The sequence below is a fragment of the Corapipo altera genome, unplaced genomic scaffold (assembly GCF_003945725.1).
Source record: "Corapipo altera isolate COAL_440 unplaced genomic scaffold, ASM394572v1 95, whole genome shotgun sequence".
Classification (NCBI taxonomy): Eukaryota; Metazoa; Chordata; class Aves; order Passeriformes; family Pipridae; genus Corapipo; species Corapipo altera.
The window spans coordinates 2,316,510-2,337,910 of record NW_020884947.1 but is presented as its reverse complement, the minus strand read 5'-3'; the positions used below and the strand labels follow the sequence as shown (position 1 = coordinate 2,337,910).

The 21,401-nt window shown below is 38.3% G+C and overlaps 1 protein-coding gene across 3 annotated transcripts in view; it reads right to left on the bottom strand.

Annotated features, from left to right (window-relative positions):
- The window catches only part of NSD2 (nuclear receptor binding SET domain protein 2), a 60,373-nt gene that overhangs the window by 9,943 nt on the left and 29,029 nt on the right, over positions 1–21,401 (bottom strand). Inside the window, exons 9-15 of one of the 3 annotated variants that reach the window (XM_027662649.1) lie at positions 18,586–18,667; positions 17,464–17,588; positions 4,391–4,522; positions 3,243–3,366; positions 2,135–2,335; positions 1,283–1,462; positions 86–242 (exon numbers count right to left, since the gene is read on the bottom strand). In XM_027662649.1, the coding sequence (XP_027518450.1) occupies positions 86–242; positions 1,283–1,462; positions 2,135–2,335; positions 3,243–3,366; positions 4,391–4,522; positions 17,464–17,588; positions 18,586–18,667 (1,001 nt within the window). Of the gene's footprint in view, positions 1–85; positions 243–1,282; positions 1,463–2,134; positions 2,336–3,242; positions 3,367–4,390; positions 4,523–17,463; positions 17,589–18,585; positions 18,668–21,401 lie in introns of those variants that run through there. The other 2 variants (XM_027662650.1, XR_003530796.1) reach the window with 2 other exon arrangements.

Here is a 21,401-nt window from a genome sequence, read left to right as displayed (position 1 = left end):
AGCTGGTCTGCAGGAGAAACCAACTGTATGATCCTTACTTAAACATGCCAGTACTGTAAAACAATGGAAAATTCCTTCATCAGACCTGTAATTTCCCAGTTTAACCCAAATAATATCCTGGAAATGGAGCTTCTTGCCCGCCCTGCAGTCGTTGCAGTACCAGCTCCCATCTGGCATTTCAATGTTTAAGCAGTCAGGATGAAAGGCTGCTGGACAGGACTCGCAGCACAACAAGCTTCCACCTTCACAGAGAGGGGAAAAAAAAAAAGGAAAACAAAAAGTTTGAAAGACATCAAGACCAAAATAAAAGTTTGCATAAAACCAGTGTGATGTACATGTGAGTAGGTTCACTCCTAAAATAAATGGTTAAAATGTAACAAATACATATCTCTTATTTGTGTACAGAAGCCAAAAAGTCCTGATTTGAATGCCTGGCAGACTTGGGTTAGTAACACATGCAAAATAACAAGCAAGCTGGTGATAAAAAAGCCAGAATAATGCACCACATATTATAATTACTTTGCTTTACTTTAATGACTACAATATGTTTAACACAGTTTAATATATATTAACATTTCAATGTAAGAAAAATTTTAACCACAACAGACTTCTCTTATATTTGGGTTTTTTTTTTCCCTGGGGGAAAGGGAATGAGGTTGTTAGTTTGTTCCACGAATTATCAAGTGGAAAGTTAGCTGGAGCTTAAAAGCTGCTATGCTGCTTGTTAATTTGTTAACAAATCAGGTAAACTTTCACTGCTACTGGTTTAATCAGCACTACGCATTCTGTGGTTCTCAGTAAGGAATAGATTTATTGTACAACATAAAACAAAACACCCTTAATTAGCAGCACTCCCAGCAACAACTAATACTGATTCAATTTGCTGCCTGATGCTAAACTAAAAGCAACACTTAAAATATTTATGGTGTAATATTACATATTAGCAATAAAGAAACACAAAAAGCTTCAGTACATTGAACACAGGGGAAAGAACAGAGAAATACTCATTATGTGTCTCTCACACAGAATTAAACCAAGCTTCTAAGTTGCTGGATAAATTCCAAGTAAAACTATTCTTTAATCAATTATTTCTGCAAAAAAAAAAAAAAAGGATACTTAAAAACCTGAAGCAGCACAAGCCAGCCTGACATTATATCAAAACCTCAAAAAGCCCCACTTAATATGCCCCACTTCTACTAACTTTGTATAAACAGATCAATAAAATGAAATTTAAAACGTTTTGAGGCCGCATTTACGAAACGGAGTTCTGGGTGACTTTTACCTTTGGAACACACAAAGCACCAGCTGACATTGACATGGGCATGGTGGCTTTTCCCCTTCATGGCAGTGAAATGGTTGGTGCAGACAATGCTGTTGGAGGCGATGACGGCGCATCCCGCAGCAATGCAAATGTCTCCGGCGTGGTACGCAACGGGACAGCGGACACAGCGCATCATCTTCCCTGGCAAAGCACGACACTGACACGTTACCTTCCAGCAGAACTGGCTGTTTGAGCTAAAAACGCCTGAGACGGCCAACGCACACACAAATACACACTCGTTATGTTTCCAAAGCCCGCACGTTTGCATTTCGCGACAATGCCAAATTGATAAAGGTTTTTTAAAGCACTATAACGTTTAAATGTGAAGATTTCTAACTATGCACACCATTAACTATGACAAGCTTTCTTCAGTCATGTAATTTTGTCTACAGTTGTTGCCCAAAGCTAAAAGCCTGCACGGAATCAAATGTCTCCGTGTTCACGGAATCAAATGTCTCCGTGTTCATCGAGCCTTGCTGCAGTGTTCTTACATTCTCAGGTCCTGCCCTCACTGCCTGGCCTCTTTCCCATCATCTATGCATTCTAGATTTCATTCTCTCTTGAGAATAAAACATGGTTAACTATGGATAACTGAAAGCTAGTTTAAAAAAAAAAAAAGAGCATGAACAAAGTAAATACTAATGCTGACTAAAAGTTATTCTATTATTATTTTTTTAAAAATTCTGAATCAGTCGATAGTCCATTTACACTTAAAAAATTGCAGCTAGCAGCTCTTAAATGGACAGATTCCTTACCTTAACATACCACAAACAGAATTAATTCATCAGTTATAAAAATGTAAAATGAAACTACCTTTTGAAATTCGTGGATGTGAGGGGTTACTGACATGACAACTGAGGCAGCTGTGGAGAGGACATCGAAACCCCCTGTTCTCAAACACAGTAAGATGAAATTTTTTCACACAAGCTTCATGGTAGAATTTTCCACAGTGAGATACGACACAGCGTTTCACATCTGCCTTTCTCTCCTTACACACAAAACAGGTGTGCACACCTAATGGCAAAATAATAAACAGAATGTAACTAATTTTTCATGCAAACACGTGAATTTAAAATGCTTCTCTTGTGCTTTTATGTTATGCATGAGGGATCTGCTTCTGTTTTGTGCAGTTAAAGTGTACACAACATCCAAAGCCTCACCAATCTGCTTTTACGTTCTTATTTATGAGCCTCAGTACACCAGGACAACTGTGAATTTTTCTTTTTTAAATTTTTTTTTTAAACCAGTGAAACAGAATGATGGGTTGTCTCTGATCCTGTGAAATCTGAGGCAGCACCATAAACCAAAGACAAGCATCCTCCAATCTTCTCTCTGGATCACTTGGAACAGCTTTATTTTGAAGCAGCCTTGTTCCAACAAGATTTTACTGCATGTACTGAAATGAGCTTATGAGCAAGAACGCAAATCATTTACATTAAGTTTCGAGATTAAGAACTTCCAAGCAGTTACTACAGGATTAAAAGCAAATGAAATTAATAGCAATTAAGGTAGTCTTTTAATGGGAAAAGCAAAAGACTGATATAGACACACAAAGGACTAAACAAGGACTTAAAACGTTTCACGTGCTGCTCTTTTTTCTAGGATTTCTTAAGTCTTTGTGACAGACTTTAAATCTCATCTGTAATTGTACTCAGAGAACAAATAATTTGCAGTTATTAAGGCAATGGAATTCAGACTAAAATCAGCCAACTTGCAAGAGAGTTCTCACCAAAACCAGTGTGAACTTTCTAAAAGACGGCACACTTAGTGGTACTCTATGAACTCCCACCCTGGCAGGTCCCAAAGGATAAGTAAGGGTTCTCCAAGGATACATACTCTGTCCAGGAGGATGTCCTAGAACAATGTATCGGAAAACTACAACTTTTTTTTTTTTTAAATTAATAGAAAGGGACAAACTTGCCTGATGTACATTCACTACAAATGAATTTTCCTGCTGGTCTTCCAGAGAGCCCAAGGCAGCTTACATGAAAAGCTCGATAGCAAAGTCCTTCACACAGTAGGAGATCACCTGTTTTTTCACACAGCTTTTACAACACAAAGGCATTGAATGTTAAAGAAAAGTTCATATGTGGAAAAAACTGATTTCTTTATTCCATTTCATACACTGCTCCTCAAAATCTCTTTTCCCATTGTTGAAATCAAATTTAACAAGTGAAAGACAATTTTACAACCATCACCACGTGCCCTGGCTTCAAGTCGAAACAGGTAAAAGAATCATTAAACCACTAGAAATATTGCTTTCCAGAACCATAGAAAATACAACTTGACAGAGAAAAGCAATAGGGAAAAAAAAAGCCTTAAGAAATATTCCCTGAGCATACTGATGCATCTGAGCAGGGTTAAAAAGCATCCTTATTTTCCTTTTCCTTGGCAAAAGGAAATTAATCTAGTTGGCACAATGATATTTCTATGTCTGAGTGGTTAGCAATGACACATGCACAACTAAAAATGAACTGAACAGTGCTGTCAGAATTTAGGGATTACCCAGCATTTAAAGATAGATATAACCTCATCATCACTATGTACAAGAAATGGACATGTAACTGCTTGCCCAGTCTCATGGAAACAAATCTGATCTGCTTACTTGGACTGTGTTGTCATTTCATAATCTAAGAACTCTTCTAGAGTACTCTGAAAAAGCTTTTTGCTTTCAGCTGCCACCTGCATGCTGTGATCAGTGCATCACTGCCACCTCTGCTGCACACAAAGCACAAATCCCACCAGGTTTGAGTTCCTCTTCTTTACTAAGAGAGGAGCGAGCAGCTCTTCTGAATCATCACTGGTCACCTGGCAACACTCATTTGCTTATTCTGAGGTACAAATCATGCTTATCTTACAGATCTGGAAGCTCAAGCAGAGAGGCTAAGTCACTTACTGGAGGCGAAGAAAAAAGATAATTAGGTACTAAGAACTCCATTTACTGGCATGGCAACCTCATCACTAACAGACATCTCAGACACACATTATAATCTTGCTTCTGGCCTCACATTGTTATTTTAATATTTAAAAACACCTTTCCGTCTCGCTGCCCCAGCTAATGTCTCTCACCTGACACACATATTCTTTTTTTGTTCCTGCTCCTCGCTCAGATTTTTTGGATGATATAGACACTTCAGTCTGAGTTTCATCAGCACTTTCATAGGGAGACTCTGACCGCTCATCTCCTTGGCCATCGGAGATCTGAAGATTAAACACAGGTGTTAGAGAAAGCAGCCACGAATGGTCATTTCTGCACAGAATATCAACTGATGGAAGCAAACAGACTGCAATTCAGACTAGGAGATTCAGGCACACTCTTTCGGTTTTGTTTCCCCCACCTTCAAGAAAAACTTCATTAAAAACCAGAATATGCACTTGTGGAAGTCTCAGCAAAAAGGACTATGTAACAATCACCCTCACCAGCAACTCAACAGCAGCCAAAACAGAACACCAGAACTTTGTAATATGGCATTTTATTTATACTCAGTTCTTAATACAGTTAGCAAGAAGTGCCTAGCCAGTAACATAAGGATATCTTCAAATCCCTTGACTGAAATTTTAGTATGTGGTTTATGAGAGAGTAACAGTCAGTTTTAAAAAAGAAACTTGGTAAACTTCAAGTTGTGTATGAAAGTCTCTGACTCAAATATTCTCTGAAGAAGTGGGAATAGCATACAGAAGAGAGGAAGAAAGAAACAAGCAGCTCTTAATATGTTTAAGGAATGTTACAGTCCACGATGAGTTCAAAATACTACAAAAGATAGTCCTGTTATGGATCCATCTTATATAACAGATCTAGATGTATAAAATATGGAGGATTTTTAAAAGTAGTCATAATTTACTTTAAAAATTTTACTTGATAAAAAGAAACAACCCAGGTAACATATTTAAAGAAAAATACAGGGCGGTTTTCAGTTCAATAGAATTTAAGGAGGGAATGGACAACCAAATGATTCGTCTCATCTCACATTACACCAGAAGATGCAGAATTTCTTGCTGTCGCTCCCAGATGGTACTCAGTGAGTTGTGTCTCACCAAGTATATTCTCCAGGAGAGCATCACAACTTGGAATTGCAAAAGAAATCTGTCACTTCTCTTTGATCTTGTTCTAATGGTTATTCACACATACCATCAAAAGCACTGCCTCCTGTCCTTCTGCGTTGTCTAACTGCAACTCTCAGTTGATGATACCTTCTCCAGGTATTTCAGCTACATTAAAAGTCCTTTGGAAGCAGACATTTTCCTCCTGTGGAAGCATGCTGCCACTAAACTGGTTTCAATCCTTTTTGGTCCACCCTCTAATTTTCTCCCTAGGGGACACTTTACAGCATCTAGAGGATTTTAGTGGTTTTTTTCTAAACCTTATCTGTACTTTAAAAGGGTTGTTGAAAAATCAGGCATGAGAACTGGAGGCAATAGCCCATTATAAGTCTTCTAAGTCCAGTATCCAAAACAAGCCACCATGCTACTACTCTTCTCCACTTCTGTTCTGCTATGCAAGGATCTCCCTAAGTCTCTTCAACACAGCACTGAAAGTCACTCTAAATAGCTGTGCTACACAAGAGATCATCTTGCCAATGGCCATTTGTCAGGACAGAGACACCTCACTTTATATGAAGAATTTGCTTTCTCTTTTCAGACACAGAATCTCATCTTTAACCACAGTAAATTAAAAAATGACCCAGCTACATGCAGGAGACAGCTACATGCAACCTGCCTATCAGACAATCCATGTAACGTGCAAATTTATTAAGTGATTTATTTTGACATCAGAGAGAAAAATATAAGACCAAACCAGGCCTAGAATTACTCTTTATAAAAGCCCTTTAGAAACACTACTTTTGAGTGATTACTTCTCACTGCTGCTGCCAGTTAACATTCAACATTTGCTTGCCTTGACCATGTCTAAAAATATTTTAAAAATTGAATCAGACTGACAGTTGTTGGTTGGTGGGGGTTTTTTCCCCCCACATTACTTGCAAGAGTGTAAATTCATTTCCTCCGTGCAAATAAATACTATCAAAGTGTCTTGTACCTACACATCACCTATGAATATTTCTACAATTGGAGTGATATGGAGATTCTGCTTGGCTGTTTTGCAAAAAACTGCATGTAAAAATCACTGCTTTGTTCAGTCACCTGGAAATCTCTGTCCCCTGGAAGGAGCTGTGAAATAGTAAACTGCAAATGCAACCCAAGTGCAAGGCCAGGAGCAGCCAGTTCTTGCTGGGAAGGGGCAGAATAAAAGATGGTAGTGTGGGAGTGCGGCAAAAACACAAACCCAGTTTCCCTTATGGTTTAAGCATACTTACACACATGCTCATTTTTGTTTAAACTATCCCCACAGAAGCATTAATTAGTGTAAGCAGTGCACTGCTCCAACGTTTTTAGTACCTCATTATGTTCCTTGTTTGAACTAGCCAGAATTAGTCATGGTTAGAAAAGAATAATAAAAAAAAATAAGTTCTACTTCAAAAGAAAAGAGAACAAAACAAGCAGCCTTATGTTAACGTGACACTATGGTTGTTCCCCATCTTTTACCCCCACTGCAAAACACCTTAACCCTGACAAAATCCATTTGTGCAGCACATCTTGAGTTAAGACAGTCTTCCCAGCAGCAAAAGCTACAGAGCCTTGCCCCTGAGGAAGGCACTCATCTTCCCTCAGTTCACTACTTCTGAAGGCAGAGCAGAGAAACAGAACATATCCAGTGACAAATATATTCAGTCAAAAGACAATGAGTCAAAGCAATGGTTTCCAAGATATTCTTTGGCTTATATACTCTGCTGAAACAAAGGATGCAGACCTCTATATGGAAAGGAAACCCTACTGGCAGATGGCAGTTTTTCAGAACCCCCCTAGATCTTGGTGACAAAATCCCAGCTATTTGTGAACCATAGGGTGACATCAATTTTCCTACAGAACAGAGATTTTACTGCCTCAGAATTAATGTGCCAGCCCTTCACTTAAATTAAATGGTTACTGAGCCAAGAAAAGGAGCAGCCCTGGCAAGAATCAAACTCTACATCACAAACGCAACCACAAAAGCCAAATTCTATCAGCCCATTCAAGATAAAACTTGGCAATTTACACCCACCTATAGATTAATGCCAGATTTCAAGCACAAATACCAACACGCAGAGCATGAACAAAATACCTTCAGTTCATCAACCGTCTGGCTACCAGGCCGAGAGCATCTTTCAAGATCTCTCCTTTATGGCTGTCAGGAGCCTCATACACTTCACAAATAAAATGCTCTATTAACCACCAGTTTTGTATTACACAGACAAGCCTGGATACCTGCTCAGGGCTGTCTCAACTCCTAAGAATCACTACATTCACAAGAAGCTCAGTGATGCACCTCTATGGCCTGGTGCAGGCTGCTGCTGCAGGACCCATCTCATCATCCCTGCAACTGTGACCAAAGGTTTAGCCATCACAGCCAATAGCTACAACTCATTCACAGCTCATGTGAGCTTCACCATCATCTGAGAGTTTTCATACTGGGTAATTTCAGGGCCCTAATAAGGGGAAGGCTAGCAGATTCCCTATTGTAAGAAAGGGAAGCATTTCTATAGGATACTTCAAGTTTGACCCTTATTAGTACCTTGCAGAAGGTGAAACACCCTCTGCCAGCCATCTCCCCTTGCAAATAACCCCTGTTCCATATAACCACCTTCTGGGAAGGCTCCCTCTATGAAGAAGGAATGAATTCAATACTTCAGCTCCTGAAGTTATCCCAGAACAGGCAACAGAAATATCGGGGAAGTGAAATAAGGGTCTGTCCCTTCAGGCCTGAGGAGAAGAGGCCAAGACAACCTTCACCTAATATTTCTCAGAGAGGACTTAGAACCTAAGACAGGTACAGCATGAGATGGCTGGGAAAACTCTATTTGTACCCCAAGCAAGCTGTAGCAGCAAACCCAGGTTCCGATTCACCAAGGGGACACTGAGTTTCACAATTAAAATACCTGTAGATTGAAACAGTCACTAAGTAAAGACGATTTACAACAAGATTGCTAGAAAGCAGTTTGTGGTGACGTGACACAGCCACCGCTACAATGAGATGTAACACTTTTGAGGGCTGTTAACCCAACTCTCCACAGCGGAAGGTCTAATACTTCGCATACCAGAGCCCTAATCACAGCCTTCAGTACAAATCAGGACAGGTTTTGGGGGGCTTTTTTCTGTACTTGTTAAGTTACAAACGTAAACCTTTCCCTTGTGATCATAGCAGAGCTTGTCTTGTCCTTACTTTCCTAATATAATCTTCCTAGCGAAGAAAATTGCATGTAATTAATGCCTCTGATATTCAGGCCAAGGTTCAAAGTAATCAACATTTAGATTAGGGGGAAAACCTGTTAATTAGCAATTTGTAGCTATTTTATTCTGCTTTGTATTTTGAGTAATTTCTTACTTCTCATAAAGGCAAAGTACTATTTTTAAGAGTGCAAATTTAGGGGGGAAAAGGCACTTCAGATTTTTAGCAACTGCCAAGTTTCTGCCTTGAAATTGTACCCAAATTCTATCATCACCTCCACTTCTTGTTAGCAGTTACTGATGCTGCAACGTGAAAGATGCCCTTCTTCTGCTGCAGTCAGGATCATCACAAGCACCATCAAACTTTGCATTCTGCACATCAGTCAGGCTTTCCTTCCCATTTCCTTCAATTATTGAACGTCAACACTACTTTGTGAGGACTTGCCTGTAGAGGCTTTCACACTTCACTGCCTGAACACTGAGCAAGGGTGGTGTTTCAGAAATCAAATGCAGCTCTTTCTACTGGAAACCGTGCACCTGCATACACAAGTGAGAGAAAGGGAAGAAAATGGCCTAAAACCCCAGTCATGAGCTTTGCTCTTCATTTGAGCTGGGCCAGAACTTAGTTCAAGGATAGAAAGGTTCAGAATATGGTTACTGCTCACAGAACAGATCAACTTCCTGTCGGGTTCCCAAGGCTATCTTTCCTTTCCCACGTGTCTCAGTCATTATTCACTACTCACACATGTAAGACTCAAAGGGAACGTGTAAGGACACATTACTGCATTTTTCCCAGTTCTCCACAGCTTTATTATTGAAAAAATACTTCGTCACTGAGTCAAACTGGGACAAAATTTTGGCATCTCTGTGAATTCTTTGTGTTTAGTATTGTATTTTTACCCTTGAAAAGAGAGTAACTGTAGCAATGGGTCATTAAATAATTGGGTTTACTCATCTCAAGATATTTTGGGCACACATTTTATACTATTCCAATTTTTTTTGGCAATAGTGACTCAGACCCACAACGGTACAGGAATCAGCATATCAAGACTTCAAATTCCCAAAGTATTTTTAATCTTCTTTTGAACTGTATGCTAAAATTCCCTTTTCACAATAACCCAAAGAAGCGCTTAAGGGATTCTTTCAGACAAACATCAACCTATTTTTAGAGAGACTATATAACAATGCTTATAAAAGCAATCCTCAGCATTACTTCTTAACCGAATGAACATGCTTTGCATACTGCAATACTTGATGTCTAAAGCCAGATTACATCAGCAACTGCCGCTGAATACTGGGTAATTGTTTAATTGCTAAATATAAGGATGAGATTTACTTTTTTTTTAACTGCTTCCTGAACTACTTTTCCTTGTTTTGTGTGAAAGGGACGTACAATGTGCGTACAGACGCAAAGACTGTTTGTGGAATAACGGAGTTTACATGATTACATTGAGTAAATAAGTGTTTGGTTTTGACAGAGGCTGCTGGGCAGGCTTAGGGGAGGAAATGTGTGCAACTCCATACACTTACAGTAAGAGTTAAGACACTAGAGTATTAAAAGGAATTAAATTGAGTCAGCTACGTGGATTTTCTAAGTTTATATTCTTAATTTTTCCTTTTGACTGAAGCTGTTTAAAGCGATTAAGGGGGGGTGGGGGTGGGCAGGAAGACGATTTGACAAAAGATTCTGTACACATACTGCGTGTACAAAATCACTTCTCAAATGTTTTTCCTGCCGCAAGACTTCCCTCAGCTGCAACACTGAGCTTCAGTTACCTTCACAGGTCACTGCACCAGCAATTAAAGCGTTCAAAGGTGAAAGGAAAAGCACCAACACAGGGAAGCATTTCTCACAGTACATCTAAATATTGAATTCAAGTCTACAACAACTTTTTAAGCATTTTTCACAACCAGGTACCTGATTCCAGTCTCAGCCACAGACCTCAGCAGAAACGCGAGCCAATTCTTCATTCCCTCTGGCTTTTCACAAAAAAAAAAAAAAAAAAAAAAAGGGGGAAAAAAAAAGTTGGATGCAGGCTGACGTACACTCAGCTCGCATATTTCTAGAATCACGTGGGTGAACTTTGCAAACAGTATTGTTACTTCCCCATCTGGATGGTTAAAATGTCACTTATTAAAAAAAAAAAAAAAAAAAGAAGAAAAGAGGTGCTGACATATTCTCAGCTGGCATCCAATCACACTGATAACATGGTACAGGAAAGGACAGACTGGAATTTAAAAATTCAAATGATGCTGTGGTTCGAAGAAGCAGGTGAAGTCAAACACCGATGTGGATATTTGCTCCATCAACTCACCCACTTGAAGAAAAAATTTTTTTTGCCATTTACAGTTTTCTCCTTCCTTTCAGACAGCTCCAAAATCAGAGTAAATACCAGTGCCAGCAAAATCATTACACTGCAATTCCAAGGAAAAAGAGGTTTAGAAATCTAAGTCTGAAAGTAAGTGGCCGCATTCATCAAATCTGCAGTTTAAGAATTTAAGTTACCACAGTAAAAACACAAAATGTAAATGTTCTGCCTGTCAGGACTGGCCCTCAATCAGCTGGTGACTTGGCTATTAAATGTGCTTTTTGTTTCAGACTTAGAATTAAATATTCTTTTTTAACAGCTGATCTATAAAAGCATCCTTGCTCAATGTTATCCTGGGGGTGGGAAGGGGGTGGTGGCGTGTCTTTTTTTCTTCCCTGTAAGTACTTCCTGGGTAAAGGATGTCCTAAAGGACTAGAGCATCAATATCTGTTAAGACAAAAACTACTGCTTCATGGAACAGAAGCAAGTTTCAAGTACTATTCACTGTGTGTTAGCAATTGCAGAGTTAACAACATTCATCCTTCTGTGCTTATCAGCTTCCTTGGGACTTCTCTCCTAGATCCAATTCAGACAAAGTTTCCCTGCCCAGTGTTTAAAGGTTTAAAACAAATTTGGAAATTTAGAATGATAAGGTTGCTAACATTTAAGCAACTATGGCGCCCACACTGGAATGGGTTCCAACAGTCACTACTTCATCAGCCACACACACCTTTTCAGACTTTTCCAGCTACCAAAGTGCAATTCTCCATAAAAAAATTTCTTCTTCAGAAAATTCATTTAATCAAGTCATTCACTCTTACAAAAACACTTCTCATATCACTCATATATGCTTGTGTAACAGTTTTCTTAAGCCTTAAGAGCACAAGCTTTGGTCTTAGTCATACTCAAGACAACGATGCTCTTCTGCCACATTCTGCTTAAGCAGTTACAAAAACAACTAAAGGGCAAATTTTTCGAGAGCCAAAGAAGGTAACCCCTCCTGCTTCCCCCTGTTTTACTTGAGCATCACCTGCTTCATAATCTGGGCTGTAGAACTTCACATGGAAACACACCCCACTACGCACACTTATCTTAAAGCCAGGGATATACAGAATGAAAAGAAACCATGGCAGGAAATTATTTCCTTCTGCTGTTTTGTTTGGTAGGCAAGTCTCCTGCACTGCAGGATCTGCAGGATCCATAAAGAAAGGGCCTACAAAGAGTGACCTGCTACTCTTACAGGGATGTCTTAAGACACTCACTGGCTTAAGCAACATCCTTTCTTGGGTCACCTGCTATCATATATATTATGATCATATGATATGATCATATAAAAAAATACACTGCATCTTTTCATGGGCAATGTAGAAGCACATTTCCGTGAGTTCTGAATGGTGTTGCCTATTAAGTTCTACTTTCCTTAAAACTCAGGACACTGCTACAATCTCAGACTTCCTGACAGGGCTTTGGAGTCAGTGATTTATATACCACAGTCACCCAGGAGGAAGTGGGTTGGGCTGGCCAAGAGCTTTCTCTAAAAAGCTTGGTGTATGCACACTCTGATAAGTGAACTCTTGAATCTTTCCAACAGACAAACCCCATCTGCCTTTTTTTTTTTTTCTTATTAACAAAATCTGAGCAGCTAGAGGGTCAAGGTTTTTTTTAATCTAAAAACAACTTACGTTAAGTTAATAAGCAGCACACAAACAACAGGTCAGGCTGTATTCAAAAGACTATCGTGCACCCACACAGAGACAGAAAAACTGACAGAGCCAATTGAGTTACAGTTAACATTTCCTTTATTTCAGTATAAGAATTCCTGAACTGAATGAAGAGTGATATTTTGGCCCATACTGCTAGACTAGATAAATTCTTTAAGTATGCGGTGCCACAAGTGTACACAGTACTATAATAGCAAAAAAAAAAAAAAAAGACGGCCTGGGACAAGTTTCATTTTATTATTAGCAGGAGTTAGACGTTTCAGATAAGGATATTACGCATTTCTGAATTTGCCTGGAAAGTTAATTAAAACTATGAGAACATTTTAAAACAGTATAAAATTGCCTACAGATACTCATGATACTTCGGTAGGGAATGTGGAATAAAAACCTACATCATGTAAACATTCAGTTAACAGATTCTCTGCACTCTGAAGCCTAAGTAATACACAAAAGGAGAATAATTACATAAGAAACTTCAGTTTTCTAAACAGCATGTGCTGCCAAAGAACAAAAGTCAAGCTTAGAACTTTTTTTCATGTCAAAGTAGAGCCATTGTAACAAAACTGTATGGACTGGTGGCCAATGCAGGTCATGTCAGAGGTTTAGCAAGAAACAAGTCCAACTACTTGCAGCGTTCCACAAAAATTGTCCCCTTGACTGCTTACTGATGCTTTCAAACAAGGGAAAAAAATAATCTACAGGCATATAGAAACACAGGAAACAACTGTGTGCTAAGTCACAGGAAGTAAGGTGGCACTATATATTAAATTATCCTCGAGCACTGTTCTGAAGAGAAAATTACATCTGAAGGAAGCTAGAATGAAATGCTAGAAGCACACTGGTTTCGTTTAACAACCTGCAAGGTTAACTGCAACTGTTTGTTCTTTAGGGCAGTCGTTTGCTTAAAATAACATGAATTCCCTCTTCCTTCCTGTTCTCAGGATCTCTAAGACAGTTATTTTTACCTTCAGTAAGACTGCCCAGAACATTTTAGTTGTATACTGTAGGACAACTAGACTCCAGGGCTGACAAATGGAGGTGAGGTACTTTTTGAGTTGCAGGCTGTGCATGTCTCACGACTCCCTTATCAAATACCTTACCTTTCAAGAACTGTACATGTTTTCTCCATTGTGTATACATGCTAATACCCATTGAAAATGCAGATAAAGCAAATCTGTCTCAAATCAGTAATGAGAAAAAAATACATTGTTTAATACGCAGAAAAAGAGCATTAAGGCTTGCATTACTATAATTTCATTGTCAGGCCTTGGAAACACACGAATCTGTAGCTATAGCCGGGAACTGAGCTTGTTTTGACACTGGATGTTACAGAAGGAAGAAAGAATTCCCTAAGGTGTGAGAAACTTAGTATAAAAGCAACCCCCCCTTCAAAATCTTTCACAGGCTTCTTTAAGCTGCCATCTGCTGGTCAGCTCATACTTGAGGAAGGTGTGATGAATGACAGGCTGGCTAACTTAGAGAGTATTATATGTGCTTTATTTTGACCTCTCTTAGAAAAAAATTACAGTTTCTTTGACAAAGTTCATAAGTAGTATCTAGACTCTACATGATACTATGACACTTATCTGCTGTCAAAGTCATTCAATTTAATGAAGACAGACAACAATCACAAAAATTGATTGAAAAGCTAAAGCAGATATGTTTCATGCAAACACACCAAGTGTGCCAATAATCCAGAAGTAATGGTAAAGTAAAGTCTTCTTTATTTATTAAAAAAATACTGGTTACACTCTACTGGCACCTACTACATTATTGGGAGGTGGAGGGCCAAGGTAAAAAAAGAAATTAAAATACACCACCTGTATCTTTTCTCTCAAATATCATGTGCTTCTGGATGGTTACACCAAGTCTTACATAGGCAGTAAAAAACTACTCTGAGCTTTTGCAGACTCTGAAGTGTTGAGTATTCTTCTCACATCTGGCCCTACCAGTTGCTCACTAAGAATTATAAACAAAATCATATTTCACACAAGTACTGGAGGAAGTTACCACTGGTGTCAAGTGCCTAGAAGTAAAATTACTTTGTTTCAAAATTAAATGCACATATGAAATTAATTTATTCCTGTACCTTACTTAATACTTCTGTCCATCCATCTTAAAACAACTTCAAAGCCCAATTTTTTGAAGGGAGTGAACGCCTACCTTTAATCTCTGATATGTCAGGTCTATAAATTTCTGCTTGCAGAAGTCCACACCCTCACTCCTGTCTCTCTCCCAAAGTAATTTATCAATTGAAAATTTAGCCTTCCTCATTTTATAGTATTTCAAATAAACCCCATTTAAAAAATACCTCGAATAACAATGAAAAGCATCCAAAATATTTTTGAAAATGTCAAATAAGATGCATCTTTCAAACAAGAAAGAACTGAGCACACCTTTTCTAGAACCTGGTTGCAAAGGACTGACATATAAGGGGTGTGCAGGTAAAACAACAGATCTTGACAAATAACAGTCATATCCAGGTTCCATTCTGGAACAAGCTGTCCACAAATAGCGTGGGAGGAAAAGAAAGGAGAGGGAAAAAAAAAAAAAGACCAGAATCCTCTTAGTATACACCTTATGGAGGTATTTGTGCTCGTGGAATACGTGGAATTTTTCCTGTATTTGTTAAGAGAGCACCTAAACCAACAGTTAGAAGTATTATAGTGAACACAGAAATATAAAAGTTAATAATTAAATCTATTTAATGTTGAGAAGCATTACATCCTATTCAATAAGCTGTGCAAGGCTTTCATCATTACCTGATTGTGTTTATTTTTTAAACCCTTTCCCTCAACACTGGAGAAGGTTTCTCTCTAGATAAATGCTCTCAGGCCACACATATTTAGCCATGTAGACAAGTGCTAAATAATACAAAGGGGAAAAAAGTTTTTAGAGCTACCCACACAATCCAAAATTTCTGTCTTTCCTTGTTTTGTAGAACAGACCAATATAAAGTTCAGAAACACATGCCTGACATTCTTGCTTTATTTAAAGGCAAAATATATCTAATACAGGAAACAAACTAGGCCCAGTCCTTAGATGGTCCAAGTTCAGGTCAGTGTAGCTTTAAACCAATCCAAGGATCTAGCCCACTAATCTACTTCCCCCTGCACCCAGTCCCCAAAAAAATCTCTTATTTGACAAGGTGTATTTTCTGTTATGCTGTTTGGGACTTTTTTTTGTACTTTAAACCTTTCAAACCCTTGAAAACAATTCATTCACTTTCTAGTTTGTGTATCTGTGTTCTGTGAGTAGTGTATGACGTAAATTTTTCTCACATCTTTTACTGCTTAGCAGTAGCTGAGTAAATTAAAGCTAAGGCTTAAAATTTCTATCTCAGCCTATATAACCATATGCTTTCTCACATATGAACCATTAAGTTACAACACCAAATCCTACAAAAATGAGCCTTTTGTTAAGAAAGACTTCTGGGTAGCTAATTCTGTAATCACAATATCTAAAAACATAATTATCTTTCTCCTGAGTACACAATATTTAGAGCCAAAAAAAAGACAGTAAAAAAACCCCTTAAACTGGTCTGCCTGAAGAGATGGTCCCAAACAGAAACAGCTTTGACATATTTTTACTAATGCTCCCATCAGTAAAGTCAAACCAGAAGAAACTGGTAAGCCAAAAGATGGGAGTCTCTTAATTGAGAGAACAAAGTATGACTTTACTTGGCTGCTGCTATGGACATTATTTCCTGTGGGACTTCCTTTGCTTGTCTTATTGGGGTACAGGAGGGAGAATTTATTGTTTGTTGGGTTTTTTTAGTTAAAACGTTTTTCCAGTTACAGTTAAGATATACAGCCATTAACATGCAATCTTTTTTCCCCGAAAACTGTTTACTGAACATTATGTCTAGGTATTTTAACTGCATTCATCACAGTGTCTAAGCACCTCATGCATTTGTTAGGGGATATGAGAGTCTGTAGGAGAGCTGGAAGCCCTACTCCCTTGTTAGCAGGCAAGTATTTTCTCTACAGCTTTTGTAACACAAACTGGGTGAAGCTGTTTGTCTATGGATATTTTACTAAATCCTACCAACTACGTCTCTGAACCCACCTGCAAAACAGCATGCACAGCATTCACCCTCATGCTGCCACTCTTTGGCTGACTGGGTTTAATAGTGTAGATGACTTGGGGAATGGTTCAATGGATTGTATGAATACACTTCTGGTACATACACTTCATTAGTTTTATGTCAATTGGGAAGAATTACAGTTCCAGATATGCAGAGCTAAGACTAGGATTCGCAAGTATCAAAAAGATACATCCTCCACCGCCTGTTTAACTCTGCTGGGGATGGAGCTATTTGCATCACAGAGAAATAGCACTTAAACAGCCTGAAAACTAATTTGAGCTCAAAGGGGCTCTGCTCAGGAGACTGTCCAGTTCTAGATCAAACAGAGGATTAGGAAATTTGCTTCAATATAAAAGCTATGGCAACATGACAATATTGAGTTACATAATGTAACTAATGTAGTACACTTACATAAAAGTCTGTAGAAGAAAATACAGAACACACTGGCATTGTACTTTGCCTCTAATAGAAGGTTACAATTCTAAAACGTTGTTGGTAAATACAATAAAAACCACAATAATACCTCGACGTCTCCAAATAAGACGTCCGTGTTACAATAAATGAATTTGCAATGCACACATTAAACAGGTTTCACTGAGGCCAAAACTGTAAGTTGTCTAGAGCACCAACGTTAGAGAATTCGCCTTTGATTTTTGTGTTTTGTTTTCTGTTTTGTTTTTTTTGTTGTTTTTTTTTTTAAACAAGATTCACACCTGATAATTTCCGTAATTAAATGGCTGTGTGCAAACACCACTTTTTTTTTACCTCATTCTCAGTTAAGGAAGCTGAAGGAGATGAACTCTTGCTAAAAGCAAGAGTTGAAGATTCTGCTGCTGAAGCCCGATTTCGCTTCTTCAGAGGTTTACATGCATCAGACAGATTTTTCGTTGCTGTAAAATAATTTTGGTTTACAAAGTGAAGTTTGGAACTTTAAAATGTTATCTCCCTGAAGCCACTTAAAAAATATTCCTTCAGATAAAGGAAGGAATTATTAGGTAGGTCTTCTGGGCACATAAGTAGGGCTGAGCAAACATGAAGTAAGTTTCTGAAACCATGTGTTTCGGCTTGATTTTAAAGAGGCTTCCATTGATCAAATATCTGATACAAACGGCTAAAAAATGTTTGTTTTCTCAATTTTTTTTGTGGCTCGTTTCTATTCATATCAAAATATCTTGTGATTTATGACCTCTTTAAAGCAGAGGTAACAGTTATATTAGAAGGCCTACGTGATCTCATCACAATCTGAGTACTACTAATACTTTATTAAGAGAAAGGTTATACACAGGAGCCAAGAACCAGACATTAACTATGGCACATCACCACTTCTACATCGTGCAGAACTTGCTGAAGCTCAGTTGTCTTTGGCATATCGTTGTGATACCTAAAGAGACATGCTCTGACAGAAGTTACCTTGAACTTGAGCATCATTAACAAGTCTGACTTTTGAGTTTTGGTCCAAGAATTAGAATCCCCTCTCATGCTCCACACTGCCTCCCATCAAGCATCATTTAAAAGCACTAAAATCCCACAGTAACTGATGACATTGATGGTCACTGCATTTGTTTCACTGGGCCAATGGACAATGACAAACTGGAGCAGTAGGATTTGTATCCCTGCTGCCAAGAGCACGAGGCACCAGCTTTAATTTGGTGCCATCAAATGGTGAACTTGTGAACTGCTGCTCTCAATCAGCAACGCACAACTTCAGTCGAGGATAACGTTGCAAAATGGTAGTGAAGGAAGAGGACATGCTCCCCCCCAGATGTGGCACACTGCCTGCAACTGGTGACTGCATCAGCAAAATTTAGCGGCTGCCTCAGACAACCTGGTTATTTTAAAATTACTGAATTGAAAAAGTTACATTAAAATTTATTCTGACCACATTACCTGACTGGTTCTTTTGTGAAGAGGAGGTTTCTGTGACCTTAGAAGAGTTTGTTTTTGCTGTTTTGTCATTGCTTGTCTCCCTCTGTCACAAAAAAAAATATGAAAAAATAAAAAAACTCCTAATTTATGAGTGGTTGGATAAAACTGGCAATTAGTTCTGGATTTATATTATTAAAGAGAAAGTGTCTTCACAAATATATGAATGGTAATGTAGTTAAGCTAGCCCCATTTAAGTGAATTTTAAAACTCATTTACAGCACAGGGTACAAATCCATAAACAACTGAAAAAAATTAAAGAACATAGTATTCCAACATCCCACTTATCCATCCCAAATTCAGCATATCAAAGAGGGGAGCTCTAAATGAACACAAACCTTGTAAAGTTATCCTTACTATTCTTTGTCTAAACTAGTCAAAGTAAAACCTTCAATTATTAAAGGTAAACTGCAGAATTAGTATAGAAATTTGAGAATAAACCCTGTGCAGAACTTGAAGTCCCAGAAAGGCTTGCTTTCAACTCCACAACTTATAGCAGTGCCATTTTTTAAATTACTATGGTTAAGATTGTTTCAGCATTTCCAAAATAATACACTATTTTCAAGGGAGAATAAACACCACCTAAATTTGCTCCAGATTGAGAATTCATCATTAAAAGTTTAGGCTGAGAACTGGGAAAGTTTTTGTCAAATCTTTGTCAAAATTAAGACACTGTTCCTTACACATGCCACTTTTTTTTTTTTTTCATTTTTTGTATGTTACAAATTCATTCAAGTTACTAAAACTGCAGCCAAGAGTGCTTAAGCCTTAAAAATGCTCACCTGATTAAGAAGAACAATTCTAATGAACAGGCAGCTTTACACACGTTTTCAGTCTTCATCTGACAATGAGTTTTACAAAAGAAATGCAGGTGAACACCTCTAAGGCCAGAGAACTGGTTTCCTTTGTAAAAATAAACATGAATGGCTACTGAACTACAGATGTGCTGCACTGTGCTTTTACTGACTTCTGACAGACTAAGCTGCCCTACCACTAATGCCACCAGAGGCTCCCAATATCAGTTTTCTAAGATTACTGTTACACTTCTGTGCAAAAATGAAAGAAAAGAGAGTGTCAAGAGGATGGCGCCAGACTCTTTTCAGTGGTGCCCAGGGATAGGATGAGAAGCAGTGGTCAATACACTAATGCACAGGAAATTTCACCTCAACGTGAGGAAGATTTTCTTTACTTTGAGGGTGGCAGAGCACCGGAACAGGTTGCCCAGGGAGGTCGTGGAGTCTCCCTCTCTGGAGACATTCCAAAGCCACCTGGAACTGTTCCCTGTGTCACCTGCTCCAGGTGACCCTGCCTTGGCAAGGGGTTGGACTGGATGATCTCCAGAGGTCCTTTCCAATTCTAACTCTGTGAAAAGTCATTTAAATTTAAAGCATGCTTTACAGAACCCCCATTCTGTTAATGTGCATTTTATATACATCATCAAAGCAACAATGAGCAAATTAGTTTTTCAAAACTGCCCTATGGGTACTTATGACTATACTATGTGTAAAGACATTCAGATTTTGTAAATAAGGATTAAGGACAAAAGCAGAGTATAACACAAAACAAGTAAAACATCATGAAATAAAGGCTTTAAAGCTCCTCCTATCCAAAATTATTGCAACTAAAGCCTGCAGGTAAACTGGGAATAGCAGAAGGACGGTGTATGGTTAGTGTTTGGTTTTTGAATCATTACATAGACACTTTCACTGACATTCACAAAATGTTTTACTAAGCAGCAGCACATACAGCTGGAAGTACCTTGGGCTCGTGAAGGCAGGAGAAAGGCTAAGAGATAATTCCTAAAAGAAACTGCAAAGCAACCATTCTACCATATCTACCTTTCTGTGGAGCACAAACCCTGCTATATCCAGTCAGAGTTTCCAAATTGCCTAATATTTACACGTATCAGATTCCTTGTACCAGACCTTCCTAGTTCTGATAAACAGATCAGGTAGAGGACAACGCTTTTTAAGTGCACGTTACTAGGTCACTGTTACTAGTGGTAAGTATCTCATGGGAATCGTCCATCTCATTTACTTATTTTCCTGTTGATAATTCACATTTGTGTCACAGCATCAGACACGAGAACCTCCCATGCACGAACTTATACTGCAACCACGTTTCATTCTACTTGTGATAACGCAGACTAACTGTAGTGTACGAATGCTGGTGGGATAGTAAAGTACCTCTAGCACACTTAAAACAAGGACTTCATAGCAGGAATTAATTACAATAAGTAGACTTCATTATTCCATGGGCCTACTGCATTATAGTGTATTCAAATCAATTAGATGAGTTTAAAAAGATCTGAAAAACTGCTCCTACTCATCATAAGATGACTATTTCAACAACTAACGTGCTAGAGCAAGAAGTATAAAAAACAGTTTTGGCCCTTCTTTCTGCAAAGGTAACAACATTAAAATTATCTCTGTCCCTTGCTAATCAGCTCATTAAGCCTGGCTATCTGAAATTCTATTTGTTTTTTTTAAAATAAACTTTAAACAAGTTCTCTTAATATCCACAGTATCAACAGAATTACTAAAGTAACCAGCCTACCAAACAAATTGACATCTACAAATGAGATCTACATAGTTTATTTAAAAATAAACCTATTACCTTTCCTTATGTTGTTTCATTTAACTGCTGTACCATCAAAGTTCTGAGATGAGACTGTGGAACTCACACTACAGAATGATACTGCAATAACATATCTGAAAACACGTGTGAGATAAGCTTTCCACACAAGTAAAACCCATGAAGTTCACTGCTCTACATGCATG